The sequence below is a fragment of the Cryptotermes secundus genome, unplaced genomic scaffold (assembly GCF_002891405.2).
Source record: "Cryptotermes secundus unplaced genomic scaffold, Csec_1.0 scaffold649, whole genome shotgun sequence".
Classification (NCBI taxonomy): domain Eukaryota; kingdom Metazoa; phylum Arthropoda; class Insecta; order Blattodea; family Kalotermitidae; genus Cryptotermes; species Cryptotermes secundus.
In genome coordinates this window covers 13,092-28,694 of record NW_019738882.1, presented here as the reverse complement: position 1 = coordinate 28,694, position 15,603 = coordinate 13,092, and the positions used below count along the sequence as shown (strand labels likewise).

The following is a 15,603-nucleotide window of genomic DNA, read 5'->3' as shown; positions in this document are numbered from 1 at the left end:
GAGTAACATATCTTACAGAATACTGGAAATCTAATATTGATCTTTCATTTCAGTAATGCAGAGGATTATATGGCAAATTAACAGAATATTGGAAACATGGCATTCATCTTCTACTTCAGTACTGGACAGGATTATATGGCAAAATTAATAACATATCATATAGAATACTGGAAATCTGATATTCCATTACAGTACTGGGCAGGATTATATGGCAAAATTAATGACACATCTTATAGAATACTGGAAATCTGATATTCATCTTCCACTTCAGTACTGGACAAGAATAAATTGCAAATATAACAACATATCTTACAGACTTGATTTGCTTCATCCTGGTCTGTCACACTAACAATATTATAAAAGGTTAATTATGTCTGTCCACTGTGACTGGAGATCAGTAATATCAGTCACACTGGATGGAATTAATTAACCTTTTATAATATCTTACAGAATATTGGAAATCTGATACTCATCTTCCATTTCAACACTGGATGGCAATATTTGGCAAAATTAATAACATATCTTAAGGAAATGCAATGATTATTGAAAATCTTATATTCATGTCCACCAGTTCAATACAGGACAGAGTAATATGGAGAAAAGAAGAAGGAATATACCCATAATAATAAAACAGAATAATAACAAAAATATTAAAATAGTTAAATAAATTCCACAAAAGTCCTACCCACACTGAATCCTGATATTGATCCTGCTGAAGTGGATAACCAGTGCTCTATACTGGGGACTGTTATCGCTTAGTGGGCAACACAGTGCTCTCCAGGGTCAACAGGCATTCCACCATTTAAACTCTCAAAAAGTTTGTCAGCCTCCTCAATATGTGCAGCTGTTGCAAGGTATTCACTGCAGCACCGTGCTCAATGAACAAAAGAAAAATGCGAAATTAGTGTGCTTCCGTACATGGAGCATTAACATAATTCTTCGCATTGGGAAATAAATATTACTTTACAACACACTGCCTCTATAAAAAATTTGTTCACTGATTACTTTACTCCTCATAGTAAAGTCTTTACCACCTCATTCTCTCATAAATCATATTACTGAAAGCATGTTCTGCTTTTCAAACATTTTTTAATTATCCATGACCTGTATACTGATATACAGTTTCAATAGTAATAAATAATGACAATGACGTTTGTTTGATTACAACTGGGTTCCAGGGACAGCTTTGAAAACTAGTCCTCATTATTAGCCGCTGCATTCATAAAAGAAGCATAGAGCGCTTACCTGGAATGGTGTGTGATGATCAGGAGGTTGTGGGAGTGATTGTGCTGCAGAATCTGAGCTACATGGAACTGCAAATCTGTTCAGCTACACAAAAATTTATAGTCCACCATTCTAGCAGAATCAATAGCACAGGATATCCCAACTCTTCCTGCCCACACCTCAGCCCTGTAAGAGTATTACATATTGTCTCAAAACCTACAAATAATTCATCTATAAGTATTACAAACATAGTGCTGATGCTACGTTGAGGGGTACAGTTTAATACATTTAATACAGACAGCAGCTAAACTTAATGTCTTCGTTGGAGAAGCAACATATAATAAAGCCATTACATCGGGCATTAAACCAGACTTACCATGCTGAATACCTGGGAAAGTTGAAGAGTTTCAAACCTGTCTGTCTACTGGATGATGAAAACCCTGGCTAAGTGCAAAATTTCTTTTTTCCCCATTTATCCTGCAAGAAACAATACATATATTATAACACAATCACAGGACACGGTGAGTTTCGAAATTCTACACACCTCCTTTTAAGCTACATCGAAAGATGCATAACCTACAGAAATATCTTAAAAGGAATTTTTCACTTCATATAAATTTCTAACTTAATGTTGTACAACACTCGCAGTCATAAAGGGAGCACACATCGCTAGACACGGTATACACAGACTATAAGAAAAAAAGACTCCCGTAGTGGAAGAACCATACGAGAGTTTGAAATTAAGACACATAAGATGAATAATCTTAACAAGTTTTAGTGTATACAAATTTATTATAATTGACGAATATGTACTTTTTAAATACTTTAATAATTTTACAAAGACATATAATGGCAAGCAATGCAATAGCTTAGCGCAAATAAAGCACCTGATGATGGCACTATGTTGCCGAAACATGTGAAGTAACAGGTGAAATTGAGTGCACTACAAGACGGCCACCGCATACATATCATGGATTTCTAACTTAATTTCATAAATAGTAACATGGCGATTTAACGTCAGCTCTTATTCACTACATCAAATCAAATTCTATACTTCCCAACAATCAACCGCGAAACTGTACAACTTAACTTTGCAATAACTACATACGCTACATACCCCTACCTACTTTAACCCATCCCCGAGAGCCGAGAGATCGATCACCATCGATCCATTGATCATCACTCATCTCTTATCGATGTCCAAAATGGCAGTTCGTCCCGCGAAGAATGGTGACGACACTCAAGTTTTCGTCAAAGATAGTCGTGAACGGTCGTGAAACACGTGAGGTAACGAGTACTTGTTGTCATAAATTTAAAATAGAACTCAAATCAGCAGAAAAAATTATTATACTGCTACAAGAAGAGATAAACAGTCAAGACCATCTTCCCCTTAGCTGAGTGTCTGCTTTTTATCCCTGAGACAGAACAGGAGCAGCTCTGGGTAGGTGGTAGGAGGTGATGAAATTGTCCCTAGCTACAGAATCCTGTGCCATGTTTAGTTCCTGCAGTGTTTCCATATGTTCCAGTTATTAAATGTTGCACAGAACTTTGTAGTAAAGTTCATTATGATGTTTCCATCTTTGTTACTGTACAACACCATTGTACCCTAGAGAAACTATATTGTAATTTAACCTGAGGGCTATTAAATTGTTTCTCTCAGTTTGTTGTGGTGGGCCTCAAACCAGTAAATCATATCTTCACATTTAAGTAATATTATCGTCCCTTCTTACTGTGCCACAAACTGAAAGGTCATGAGTTTGATTCCCAGTTAGGTAATTTGATTTTTAGATTGACCGAATCCTTCCAGTCACACTGACCCTGGGGTCAACTCATCCTCTAACAGAAGTGAGTACCAGGAATATTCTTGCGGGTTAAAGGGCAGCCAGCATGTAAGGCTGACATCCACACTGCCATCTGTGAGCTTGTTGTTGAGAAAGTATGGGAGTCTTGACGTCTCGCACACCTATGGGCCTCCACGGCCTGTTACAGGGATAGCTTTACTTTTTTTTTAATACTATCATCCTTTCTTGTATTTTGGTTATTGAGTCCTGTTATGGCCTCCTGTCAAATAGGCACCAGGAGCTGTTTCCCTGGGTGTGGGAGTCACATGGAGCTGGCCACTCACCTCCATCTGGAGCATAACTAATTAATCATAGAGACAGCTTTGCATTTATGGATACTACAAAACAGGATGCTGTATAACTACATAATTTAACTGTTTGAGATTTGTGATGTTTGTAGGTGGCAGAATCAATATTGGAGATAAACTCAGAGGGAAACACGGAAGGTGGTTCCATTGTGCTAAATGCTACAGCAGAATTCTGCCACACACTGGGTGACATCCCCGCTTATGGTCTGGCTGGCAACAGGGATGAGGACGCTCAGGAACTACTTGTGAGTGCAATATAACCATCCGCAGATAAATGTACATTTGGCAAGGCACTTTGATTCAGCATGTGTTAAGACTAGATACAGTCCATTGCCCATCTACAGTTATTTACTGCAGCTGCAACAGAATTAGAATATATTTTAATTACAATTGAATTCCATGATAATGGATATATAAATTACTGAACTGGAAACATCCAACAGAATTCCTAGAAATGAAAGCACTCGTTATACATTAAGAATGTGATAGTTGAGATGGTAGAACCTTTTTCTTCTTCTTCTTGACAAGTGGTACCTTCTGAAATAAAGTGCCGTATAATGTGGTAAAGTCCATAAGCATTTTGAAGGAATGTCAGTGGACTTACAGGATGTTACTTCCCAGAAGACAGTGCCTTTCTTAATCTCCTCTAATCTCAAATCCAGCCTTTTTTTTTATCTTTTATTTCTTTTTTCTCCCTATGCCATGTGCATGATACAAGGGTAGAAAAGACACTACTAGGAATTATATGTGAAATTGAAATAGGGATGAATAAATAGCTCAGAACATAACTAAATGGAAAACCAATAGTTCTTGTAATTTTATTCATTTCAAAGTGAATTGAATATTAATTGTCACAATATTGTCACTGCAAACTCAGAATTAGTTTGGCAGGCATACATTGCTTGGCAGAATGAGAGTTTGTTTATAATAGAACTGTAACTTTGAAACATACTGTGATATTAAAAAGATATATTTTGGCAAAGACGTTTCAAGATGATCAGTATAGTCACAAGAATTGTCTTCTGGGGTATCATCCGAATTTCCAGGGGAACATATCACCTGAATCTTCAGGGTCAAAGAATAAACGAAAGAAGAAGCAAGCATGAAGCAGGTAGGAAGCTTGGCTTTGTTACCTGCCAGCGCTGGTTTTTTGCTTTGTTTATTCTTCAACCCTGAAGGCGACATGTGTCTCCAAAATGTCTGTTGACTTTCGACAGACTACACAGCATTGAATTGAATTGAATTAAATTTATTTACATTCTATAAATCCTAAGTAGGTTAGTACCTTTGGATACAGAACAAGTCAAAAGGTTACATACATAAGTACAGGCAATTTTAGCTTAAAAATTAATATAACTTAATTTTAGATCATTCTCTATTTACATTGAAGTATTCATCTAAAGAGTAGAAGGAATGAGCATGTAGATAATTCTTTAACTCTGATTTAAACTTTTTAGTATCATTGCCCAAGTTTTTAATACTTTGTGGCAGATTGTTGAACACTTTTATGCCAGTAAAGTAGACTCCTTTTTGATNAAAAAGTAAGGGACCTAAAATTGATCCTTGTGGAACACCATGCTTTATAATTCCCCAGTTTGAAAATGCATTATGACTGGAGTTTTTATTATTTATTTCAACTCTTTGATACCTGTTTTTGAGGTATGATTTGATCCATTCATTAGCTTTGCCAGTTATTCCATAGAAATTTAATTTCGATAGTAAGATATCATGATTAACACAATCGAAAGCTTTTGCTAGATCACAGAAAATCCCTCCCACAATTAATCTGTCATTGAGAGCACTTAAAATATCGTTATTATATCCCAGATGACAGAACTCTTCAAATCCACTGCTGTCAGAAGCTCAAATCCTACACAGTGTAATCAGTACTTTACAGTGCAATAATTTTTTATACAGTGGTCGGTGGGTAAGCAGTTCAGGTGTCAGTCTATCTCAAGGTAATGAAATGGTAATTTTTGGACTGCACATTTGCGTTGTGCTAATCTCATACAAAATTTACATTACAGGACTTTGAGAGGGAAATGATTGAAGAGAAGAAACATCAGGAAGAAGGCAAACATGGAGCTTGGAATGAAGTTGAGATTGGTGAGTCATTAGCAGATTCTTTATGCATAACATAGGCCTATTGAAATTAAGAGATATTGACACTTTGGTATTGGTTTTAATTGTGCGTTTATATTTTAAATATTTCATAAATGGTGTACCATATTTAATCATATACTGCAGTTTTGTTAGGGGTTTTAGTAGAAACACATTAATCATTACTGTTTAATATTAGGAGCTGTAGGATAGTTGGTTGAGGCATTATGCTACAAGTTGTAAGGTGGGTTGAAGTCCCGAGGTCATTAATTTTTTTCAATTGACCTAATCCTTCCAGCTGCACTATGGCCCTGGGGTCAGCTCAGCCTCTTAACAGAAATGAGTACCAGGAATTTTCATGGGGGTAAAGTGCGGCCCGTGCGTAAGGCTGACAACCTCACCGCCATCTATGAGTCAATTGTCTAGAAAATGTGGGAGCCTTAATGTCTCACAACCCTATGGGCCTCCACGGTCTGTTACAGGGATAACTGGGCAGACTAAGTCACCTAAGTTGTCCTGTAGCTCTCAAGTCTTCTCCGCAGTAGGCTTTAGGGAAGAGAGTTGTCATGGGCACAAGGATTGGCCACTTGCTTTGATTATGGAGTAGAGTAGGAGATTTTGAAGGGTAAAGAATATCTGAGCTTTGAATACTTTGTCATCTCCTCTATAACTGGATTGCAAGTCTAGTCTTGTCTCAGGATTGACCCACTTGAGTATTAAGGAGGTGTACATGATGGTCAAGACAGGACAAAGTAAGCAAGCAAGACTAATTAGCCTAAGGAATTTAATATACAGCATTGCTTTATCTTTTTCAGAGATGATGAAAAGTTTGGGCATCGCAAGCGCTACAGTGGTCCGAACTCAGACTTCAAAGAAAAGGAGGGCTACAAACCTAATGTTAAACTCGACTACACAGATTATGATGGACACATAATTAATACAAAGGAGGCTTTAAGGTTAGCACAGATAATAGCATATCAGTTTTTTAAGATAGGTTGCACTGTGGAGGGTAGCCTGTGCAATGGTAGTACATTCTTTAGAGCAGAAAAAGTTTCCACAGTAATTGCCATTTTAAGAAAAAATTACAAGGAGGAAGCAGTTTTTCAGTGGAAACAGACAAGATTATGGGAACACTGTGTTTATCATTCATGTATGCCATCATCACTGTAATGTGTGAACCAACTGATGGATTTATGTGAAACTCTGTATTGTCATCTTGCCACACCCCATGTTCTTTCAGTTGTCTACCATCAGCCATATTAACATGACGACAGAGCTGAGAGCAACACTAGAGAAACTTAAAGTAGATCCTTAAGCAAAATGTCCTGGGTTAAGCTGTTATACCCATTCAGAAGGTTCTGAGTTCGGTCCTCAGTCATATCTGTGTACAGATTTTTCTGCTCACAGATGATGCCTTCACACCTACCAGATTCAGGAATACAAAGGGTACCTCCCCCCCCCAATGGGTTAGAGCCCATGTTAAATTTAAGGGTCCCTCTGCTGACCAGCACTATCATGATTGCCCTATCAGGGGGGGTGAGATTATTGTCTTCCACCTCAGATGCTTTCAGTAGAACATTTTGACATATACTTGTTGTTTTGACTTCCTTTTCTCCATTCTGTATGTGACAGTTTGTAACTAGCCAACATATTGTGTCATTTGAGTGTGTAAATACTTTGTACTTGATATAGTTTGTTGTGTAGGCATAGAATGTGGCAGAATGCTTCATTTTGCAGATAAGTTCCATGAATTAGGAACAAACATGCCTCGAAATTGTTACTGTCCCATTGTACTTTTATTAAAATATTTAGCGTTAATCATTTCAATCCCACCGACTTTGACGTGCTGCCCATTTCTGGTTATTGGCTGTATGAGTAAGTTTTGCTGGAAAACGGAATGTTAACATATTTTTATTATTTCGCAAAATAACAGATTGAACTATAATTGGATCATACCCTTTTTTTCTGGCTGAAACTTCAGGCTGAAAGGATTTTATGTGTTACTTGGAAGCATGGCTACATTCTGTAAGATCCTAAAATACAGTGACTTTGATGTTGTCTCTGTTTCTAATTTCAGATACCTGTCTCATAAACTTCATGGAAAGGGACCTGGCAAAAATAAAGTGGAGAAATGAATGAAGAAAACTGAACAGGAGGGAGTGAGTATAAATCCAGATCTGGTCATGAGCTCTTACTTCTAATACAAGCCGGAAGGTCATGGTCTCAAGTCCCGATGAAGTCATTGGCTTTTTTCAATTGACCTAATCCTTCCAGCCACATTATGGCCCTGGGGTCGACTCAGCCTCTAATAGAAATGAGTACCAGGAATATTCTTGGGGGTAAAGGGCGGCCAGCACATAGAGCTGACAACCTTGCCGCTATCTGTGAGCCGATTGTCTAGAAAATGTGGGAACCTCAACATCTCACAACCCTATGGGCCTCCACGGGCTGTTACAGGGATAGCTTTGCTTTACTTTAGTATATTGTAGCACCTTGCTGCACTTCATTTAATACCAAATTGTTTCACAGTCTCACATGCAGCATGTCCTTCTATATAACTTTCTAGAAGTTATTCACTACATATTTCAACCTGTAAGGTCATTATCAGGTGTTTTAAACTTATAAATTATAAATGAGGAAACTGCTGTGCTTCCATATTGTGGTTGTTGGTCATCACTGTGCAGTCCCTTCTATGAAGTGGCGGGTTGTTCAGCCTGTTGTGTTATGCAGTGCAAGAGGGACATGCAGCATAACACAACAGGCAGGTCAACCCGCCACTTCATATATACATGCACATAGAAGGGACCGCATAGTGACGACCAACAACCACAATATGGAAGCACAGCAATTTCCTCATTTATAATCTATAATTTTAAAACACTCGACAGTGACCTTATAGGTCAAAAAATGTACTGAAAAACTTCTAGAAAATTCTATAGAAGGACGTGCTGCACGTGAGACTGTGAACCCGTCTGATGCTATTTCTAAATGGTGCTCCATAAGGAATCAAATTGTAGTTATCGTTACATGTCCACGATTCCACATAGCAGATAGTTATCCATCCACACTTTTTGTGCATTCATTTTCTGCTGACTACAAACATACACAGTAGCTTCAGTCCTGGGACAGAAGTGAATACTGCAACTTTGTGGCAAGTCAGGTGGAGCCTGCTCATAAAACACAGCATATTTGTTCAGTTGTCATTAGGGTAGCAGACATAAACACAGACCATGGGTTGGAAATTGGTGACTTCAAGCAGCAGACTCACTTAAACTTTTTAGCCAACTCTTAGGATAATCAGTGACAGGAGCTGCAGATATTACAGAATGTTTAAGTGCAAACAGACTGTGCCCCATCTGAAGGAAATAAATTCTTTTTTTCTTCTTCTTCTTCTTCTTCTTCTTCTTCTTCCAGTTGATGAAACAGATGAGCTCAACAGACACTCACTCGGACCGCATAGCCTCTTGCAGCAGAAACAGAAAGAAATGCAGTCTCCATTCGTGGTCCTTAGTGGCGGTAAACAGACATGAGTATGCTTTTTGTCTGCATTCATTCTAAAGAACAACCATTCTAATTAAAAAAATTGTATTCATTAACTGACAGACTTAGACACAAGAACACATATTACTAGAAGAATCCAGTGAACTCAGTTCAAAATTTGTCTAATCTTGACATTGCAAATAACAGTAATTCATAGCTTTAACTTAAAGGCTGAGTAGATGGGAAGCCATGTAGTAATGTCAGTAATGTCACATGGTGATTATACTGCTGCAAAGTATATATATTTGTTTTTCTCTGAGCATGTCACTTGTCTTGTTATAATTTGTAGACTGTACACTATAAAGTGTCGTTTTAATGATGGATTAATTAATAAGATTTTCCTCCTTGGTACTGTGAAGCTTTAATAAAAATTTCTGTTTTTGATGCAGAATATGAAATTTTATTTTCAAAAAGAAAATCACCATGTGAGGTTTTTGTGAAATCTTAAAGTTTAACATGGGCATTTTTTTTATTGCTAGTGGGGTGGGACTAAGTCCCTTGTACTGTGGCCATTTCTGGCCTATTGTACCAGCCCCAGATGATAGGTGAGGGTGATTGTGGAGCAATTGGTGGAATGAAGATTGGCAGGGGAAACTGAAGTACTCGGAGAAAACCTGACCCAGCACAACTTTGTCCACCACACATCCAACTTGACCAGATCCAGGATCGAACATGGGCCACCACAATGGGAAGCCAGCGTCTAACCACTTGAGCTATGGCACGGAACACGAGCATTACTACATTTTCTTTCTTTCTTTCTTTTTCAGGGCAACCATCTCAAAAACAAAACTGCAAATTCTTCATGAAATATGCTGGCAACAACTCTGAACTTTGGCGTAGACTTATGTTTTTAATGTTTCTTACTGTCTGGAATATCATCTCTGTTTTAAATAAGACACAGCTTGCAGCTGCCAACAGTGCCTATGTGTACTGGAAGGAAGGCCACAGAGTTCATGTCACATTCAAATGAGTACAGTGGTTCTCCTGCTTCCTTAGGTAACCTGTTGGCACCTGTAAGCTGGAAAGTACAATTTCTAGTGATTAGTTGCTTGCTTATAGGACTTGAGCCAGATGAACAGCCTCTATGCTAAATCAGACATGAAGTAATTATGTTTGGCCTTTCTTGATTGCAATAGCAATATTGTATCCTTCCAAGGGAAGAAAGAAACCCTTGTTCAGTTGTAGGTCAGTATGAAAAGCTGTAAAATTATGCAAGCAACAGAATCAGAAGGTGTACAGTCTACTGCAAATCATTGTAAAGCACCACTGATATATCTCTGAAACATTTGTAATGGTTTACAAAAGTAACTTTGTTCATCCTGGTCCATCACACTAGTAACTGTATATAAGGTTTTTAACCACTGTCCAGTGTGATTGATAAAAGTTGTTTTAAATTTTTCATCAGTTACATGTTCCAGTCAAAACGACCATCTTCAGAAGGGTATAATCAACACATATGGAAACTACTGTTGCGTGCCATAGATATAAATGTAATATCTTTTTAACTAAAGGATTCTGACGATGGTGTATGCTGTACAAATCTATAAGGTTTAATTTGGACTCTATTCATCATCTGGTATATATAAGACAAAATACCACAATATTTCAGAGACTTGATCTGTCTCCATCCTCAGGTGGATGGAGCTACTAGAGCTAGTCTCAATCACTGGATTGATTGAAACTAGCTCTTTCTAATAGGCCCAACTGAGTAGGTCTATCTTGCCCCATCCACCTGAGGATGGAGACAGATCCAATCTCCGAAATGTTGTGGTTTTTTGTCATATATATACCAGACAATGGATAGAGTCCAAAATAATCCTTATAGTTCTGTACAGCATACACCATTGTCAGAATCCTTTAAAGTCTATTTGTGTAACCGGTATGGACCCGGTATATACCCTTCTTTTAGGAAACTAGAACATCTAAAATTCCAGTTGGCAAAAACCCTGAATCACATAACCTTTCTGATGAGGTGCAAATCTCAAGGTCCAGTGATTGAGACAAGCTCTTTTTAATGCGCCCAACTGAGTAGGTCTATCTTGCCCCATCAACCTGAGGGTGGAGACAGATCCAGTCTCCGAAACGTTGTGGTTTTTTGTGGTCTCAATCACTGGATTGATTGAGACTAGCTCTTTCTAACAGGCCTAACTGAGTAGGTTTATCTTGCCCCATCCACCTTAGGACGGAGAGAGATCCAGTCTCTGAAACGTTGTGGTTTTTTGTCTTATATATACCAGATGATGAATAGAGTCCAAAATAAGCGTTATAGTTCTGTGATATTAAGATGTACATTGATTTGATAAGCATCTAAAAATTATTACAATTAGTCTGTTTACAAAATAATGTTCAGTATTTGTTTTAATCTAGAATCAATTTGGTTCATGTTGTTGCACTTCTGTAATAATTTTAGATGTTTTAACAAATCACTGTACATCTTAGTATTAGTTAAAAGACATAACATATATACAGTAAGTATGACATGGTAACAGTAGTTTCCTTATGTGTTGATAATAGCCTTATGAAGATGGTCATTTTAACTGGAACATAAAGGATGAAGAATTGAAAACAGCTTTAATTATTTACAATGGACAGTGGTTAAAAATCTTATATATGGTTATAGAAGTCCTGTGTTTAATCCACATGCAGATGATGAAGTGTCTTCTGTAGGTATATGAAAACTTGAAAGACACACAAGACTTGGCCAATAGTAATATCAGGTCATGAAACTGTGTAAGACTGATCTTAAGGCATCTTCTTGGAGGTGGTGATAATGATTTGTACCAAAAATGAATATATAAGTCAATGCTGGACATTATCTGAAGTCTGAATTGTAATCCTGATGTGTTACTAATCTTCACATAAGAAGGTACACAGACAGACTCCAGGTGTTCCCAAACTTACATTTTCTTGATATCAGTAATGTATAACTGATATCCTCAGCAACATTCATTCCAGCCACCTAATTATTTAAGATAGTTTCAATATGTTTTGGTCTTTTAATAGAAATAGTTTTAATAGAAATTAACTTGAAATCACATTATTACAAAAGTTGTTACATTTGTGTATTTCTTCATGAAATAGGGAATATAATTTCAAATATGTACACCTACTCCGTTAGGTGCATGCAGAATGTGTTGTTCAGTTAGTGTGGTTACTTGCAAGGTTGGAATTATGTGTGGAGTTGATTTTAGTTTCTAACATTCTCACTCAGAGCAGTCTGCTTATGGTTACTGATGGTCATTACTATTTATCCTCACCATAGGTGATTAATTTTTCAGTAAATGGTTTTCAAACAGAAGGTATGACACACCTATCAAAAGAAACTGAAGATTTTGTTTCTTTATTAGTCAGTATCATGTTGAGAAAGGTACAATAAAATAGTTTCACTTGGTGTAGTATTTAAATGTATATCAGCTTTAGGAAAAATGATATAGAAATGTTTTAATTTCATAATGTATTTGAATGCACTAAAAGTTTAACTGTAAACTTGAGGTGGCCACATGCAGTTGGAGCCCAGGCAGGGCCACTGAAGCGTCAGGCCAATAGCTTTAAATGGTTGTAGTGGTAGACTTGCCATTTATTAATTTGTACAGATTTCCTAACAAACTCACTACTGTGATGAAGACTCATTCAAACAACGCTCTGAGAATTGATTTCTTTATGTAATGTAATTCGTCTGAACTGATCACAGTTCAGTTTATTCAGTAAAGCACAATTACTGTAGTGTTGTAGTGTGCCAATATTTCTTGTTCATAAGTGGAAGTACAGTCATCTACAAACACCAGTGTTACATGTGAGATGTGAGATATTCATGGCAGTGATCATGACGAAGTTGGGAGTGACGTTGTATAAGTGGGTAGGAGTCTGCCAACATTTTGGAGGAACGTAACGCTGCCTTCATAAGGGTAGACTTCTGCTACATACATTCTATCACATCCTGACTTTTCAGCAGTATTATTGAGGCTACGTCTCCTGAAATGTAATGCTCTGTAATTTGTTTTTACCAACACTGCAGACATATACTTCCTCCATCTTCAGGATGGAAAATTGAAGCTGAAGGCAGTGTGTTCCTCTGAAATGTCATTAAACTTCTACCAACCTACACAGTATCATATCCCGTATCATCAGCCAAATGAAACTGCTGTTTGTGGATGACCTGATTTCATATTGTGACTGCAAACACAACATGACGCTTCAATGCATATTATTCATGAATGGGAACAGGTCAAACATCTGTACATACGTAATCTAAATGTCTGATATCTGGAGTCATCCTAAAGCTGGAGGCACACATTCCACCAGAACATTAATATCCACCTATCAGACTGTAGCATGGTGTGTTTCGCCAGAACCCTGGTGTGTGCCTGCCAGACTGCAACACAGTGTTATAGCACGCAACGTCCCCACCAAGGAACTTGATGATTATACAGCTTTCCAGTTTTGTCAGGAAAGTTGCATCAAGGACTTGTAGCTGAGATGGGGGAACACGAATACATACAATATTTTTGTTGGAACATGCTGGAAAGCATCCACTTGGGAAATCAAAAGTGGTGGAAGGAAGATATCAAACCACATCTTGACAAAACTGAGTATAAGACTGTGGATCATGATGTGTCCACTGGTGGGCTTTGCTATTAGCAACATTCATCCTGGACGGGTATGTTGAAAAGTAATGCCTCCATAAGACAGTGGTGAAAATGTAGTTCTGTCATGCCACACTTACAGAAGTACAGGTACTCCTTGGTATATGCAAGTTAGAAATATGTTGTTTCATTTTAATGCAGTCAATTAATTTAGACCTATTAACACTCTCTTTAGTATGAACTGCTTGCTGGCCCATCAAGAGAGGTTAGAAGAAAGGGGGGGTTAGGATGCTGCACAAGTGTGGAGCAGGAATGCAAAGGGAGATAGAAAATTCGGCCTGCCTGATGTAATTTATGTCATTGCACCCCCTGTGACTCCTTTTGGGAACACAACTAGTGCATTAATTGACAAATACCTGTACATGAAATATGTCAGCTGTGGCTGGACTGCAGAAATATTTGTTTGAGAAGTAATTGTATAACCTAGGGAACAAAGTTCAAGGAAGGTAGCCATTTCTGTTTCAATGAAATTGCTGTTATGGAAAAGAAATCAGGAGTCATTAATTTCAGCATGCACATTTAAAAAAATGCTATAAGCTATCTATTCATGTATGGCTAGTCACATTTGCAATTTCCTGTGACATGTAACAAATTCTGTGTACATTTGAAATAAAACTACCCTGCTTTACCTTTTAACTACAGTGTAAACCTCACGTCAAACACAAGATATGAAGCTTTCATGGCAGCTACAGTGGATGAAATCTGCTTTGGCTTTCAGCCATGTCAGTTGGTTAAGTATCACAGATGTCGCAGGAAACGTCTCTCCCCATCATCAGACATGGCTGATAGCCCAGAAATATATTATCAGCTTATGTCACAGCTTTTTTCCTTTGAAACACGATTATGAGATCACATTGCTGTCTGTGTATGCTCCCCAGAACCTATTGATCCATGATTGATGTATTGTTAAAACATTCCTACAGGTAAGTCGGTTACAAATATGAGTATTTTGCAACGATGCTGCTGCTGCTACTACTACTGCTGCTATTAACAAGGATGACAGCAGTTGTCTATGGGTAATGTGTAAAGTATTCAAGATGCACCACCCACAGGAAGATTCTTTTTCTTTCATATTTCACCACACTACATATGCTATGGACGAAGCTGAGCAAACTTTCGGCAATCAGGAATAAAATGAAAGAAAAAAACGGTACTTCACGTTTTAATGGTCTTCGGTTAGCAGGAAAGCCCGGTACTTTTATTTTGATGGCTTTCCTTTATGAGGAAAACCTTGTACCTTGAACAACCTTCAGGAGCACAGTATTGATCGCAAATGAATTAAATTTAAAAATCCCGTACTTTTTCGTTTTAATGGACTTCGGTTATTTGGAAAACCTGGTGGTTATTCTGAAAACCCTGAGGTTATTTGGAAAACCCGGAGCAAGACAGTGTTTGAGCACATTTTGTGCATACAGCAAGAAATGTAAACAAACCCGGTTACTTGGAAAACCCGGAAGGTTTTTCTGAAAACCCGAAGGTTATTTGGAAAACCCGGAGCAAGACAGTATTTGAGCACATTTTGTGCATACAGCAAGAAATGTAAACAAACCCCGGAACTTTTTGTTATCACCAGGGTACTTTCCGTTGCACCGCGGCAAAATGTAAACAAAAACCACGTACTTTCCGATGCACCGCGGCAAAATGTAAACAAAAACCCGGTACTTTCCGATGCCCCGCGGCAGGAACACGAACATGCGGAAGTTACACGACCATGACTGATGAGTGGCCAATCAGCATTAAGGGGCGGGGCCACTTCAGTGGGAAAAGTAAGCGAAACCACGCCTTCGGGGGAGGGCAGAGGTGTGATCATCGTACCCCCCCCCAATGACGTAGACTGAGGAACCAACCAACATTAAGGGGCGGGGACACATAAGTCCACATGAATTCTGTGCTTACTTCACTATTTATAGGAAATGTAAATAAAACCCGTAATTTTTTTATGTAATA

The 15,603-nt window shown here is 37.9% G+C and overlaps 2 protein-coding genes across 11 annotated transcripts in view; one reads left to right on the top strand and one right to left on the bottom strand.

Moving 5' to 3' along the window:
* Positions 1 to 2,363, bottom strand: part of LOC111871224 (guanine deaminase) — a 33,933-nt gene extending 31,570 nt beyond the window's left edge. For 2 of the 7 annotated variants that reach the window (XM_033754163.1, XM_033754164.1), the window contains exons 1-2: positions 1,601 to 2,019; positions 686 to 1,410 (exon numbers count right to left, since the gene is read on the bottom strand). The gene's annotated coding sequence lies outside the window, so the exon portion shown is untranslated. The other 5 variants (XM_033754168.1, XM_033754165.1, XM_033754166.1 and 2 more) reach the window with 5 other exon arrangements.
* Positions 2,364 to 2,431: 68 nt separating this feature from the next.
* On the top strand, positions 2,432 to 10,300 carry LOC111871233 (U4/U6.U5 tri-snRNP-associated protein 1-like). 4 transcript variants are annotated; one of them, XM_023864193.1, is made up of 7 exons: positions 2,432 to 2,511; positions 3,466 to 3,618; positions 5,401 to 5,479; positions 6,289 to 6,429; positions 7,551 to 7,632; positions 8,888 to 8,989; positions 9,781 to 10,300. In XM_023864193.1, exons 1-4 carry the CDS (start codon positions 2,452 to 2,454, stop codon positions 6,405 to 6,407), a joined length of 411 nt encoding a protein of 136 aa, XP_023719961.1. In that variant the 5' UTR covers positions 2,432 to 2,451; the 3' UTR covers positions 6,408 to 6,429; positions 7,551 to 7,632; positions 8,888 to 8,989; positions 9,781 to 10,300. The 4 variants fall into 4 exon arrangements, 3 of the variants coding, with proteins under 3 accessions (XP_023719961.1, XP_023719958.1, XP_023719960.1); XM_023864190.1 differs by having other exon boundaries at positions 8,888 to 9,003; XR_002843994.1 differs by lacking the exon at positions 2,432 to 2,511 and adding an exon at positions 2,532 to 2,665 and having other exon boundaries at positions 8,888 to 9,003.
* The last annotated feature ends 5,303 nt before the right edge of the window (positions 10,301 to 15,603 follow it).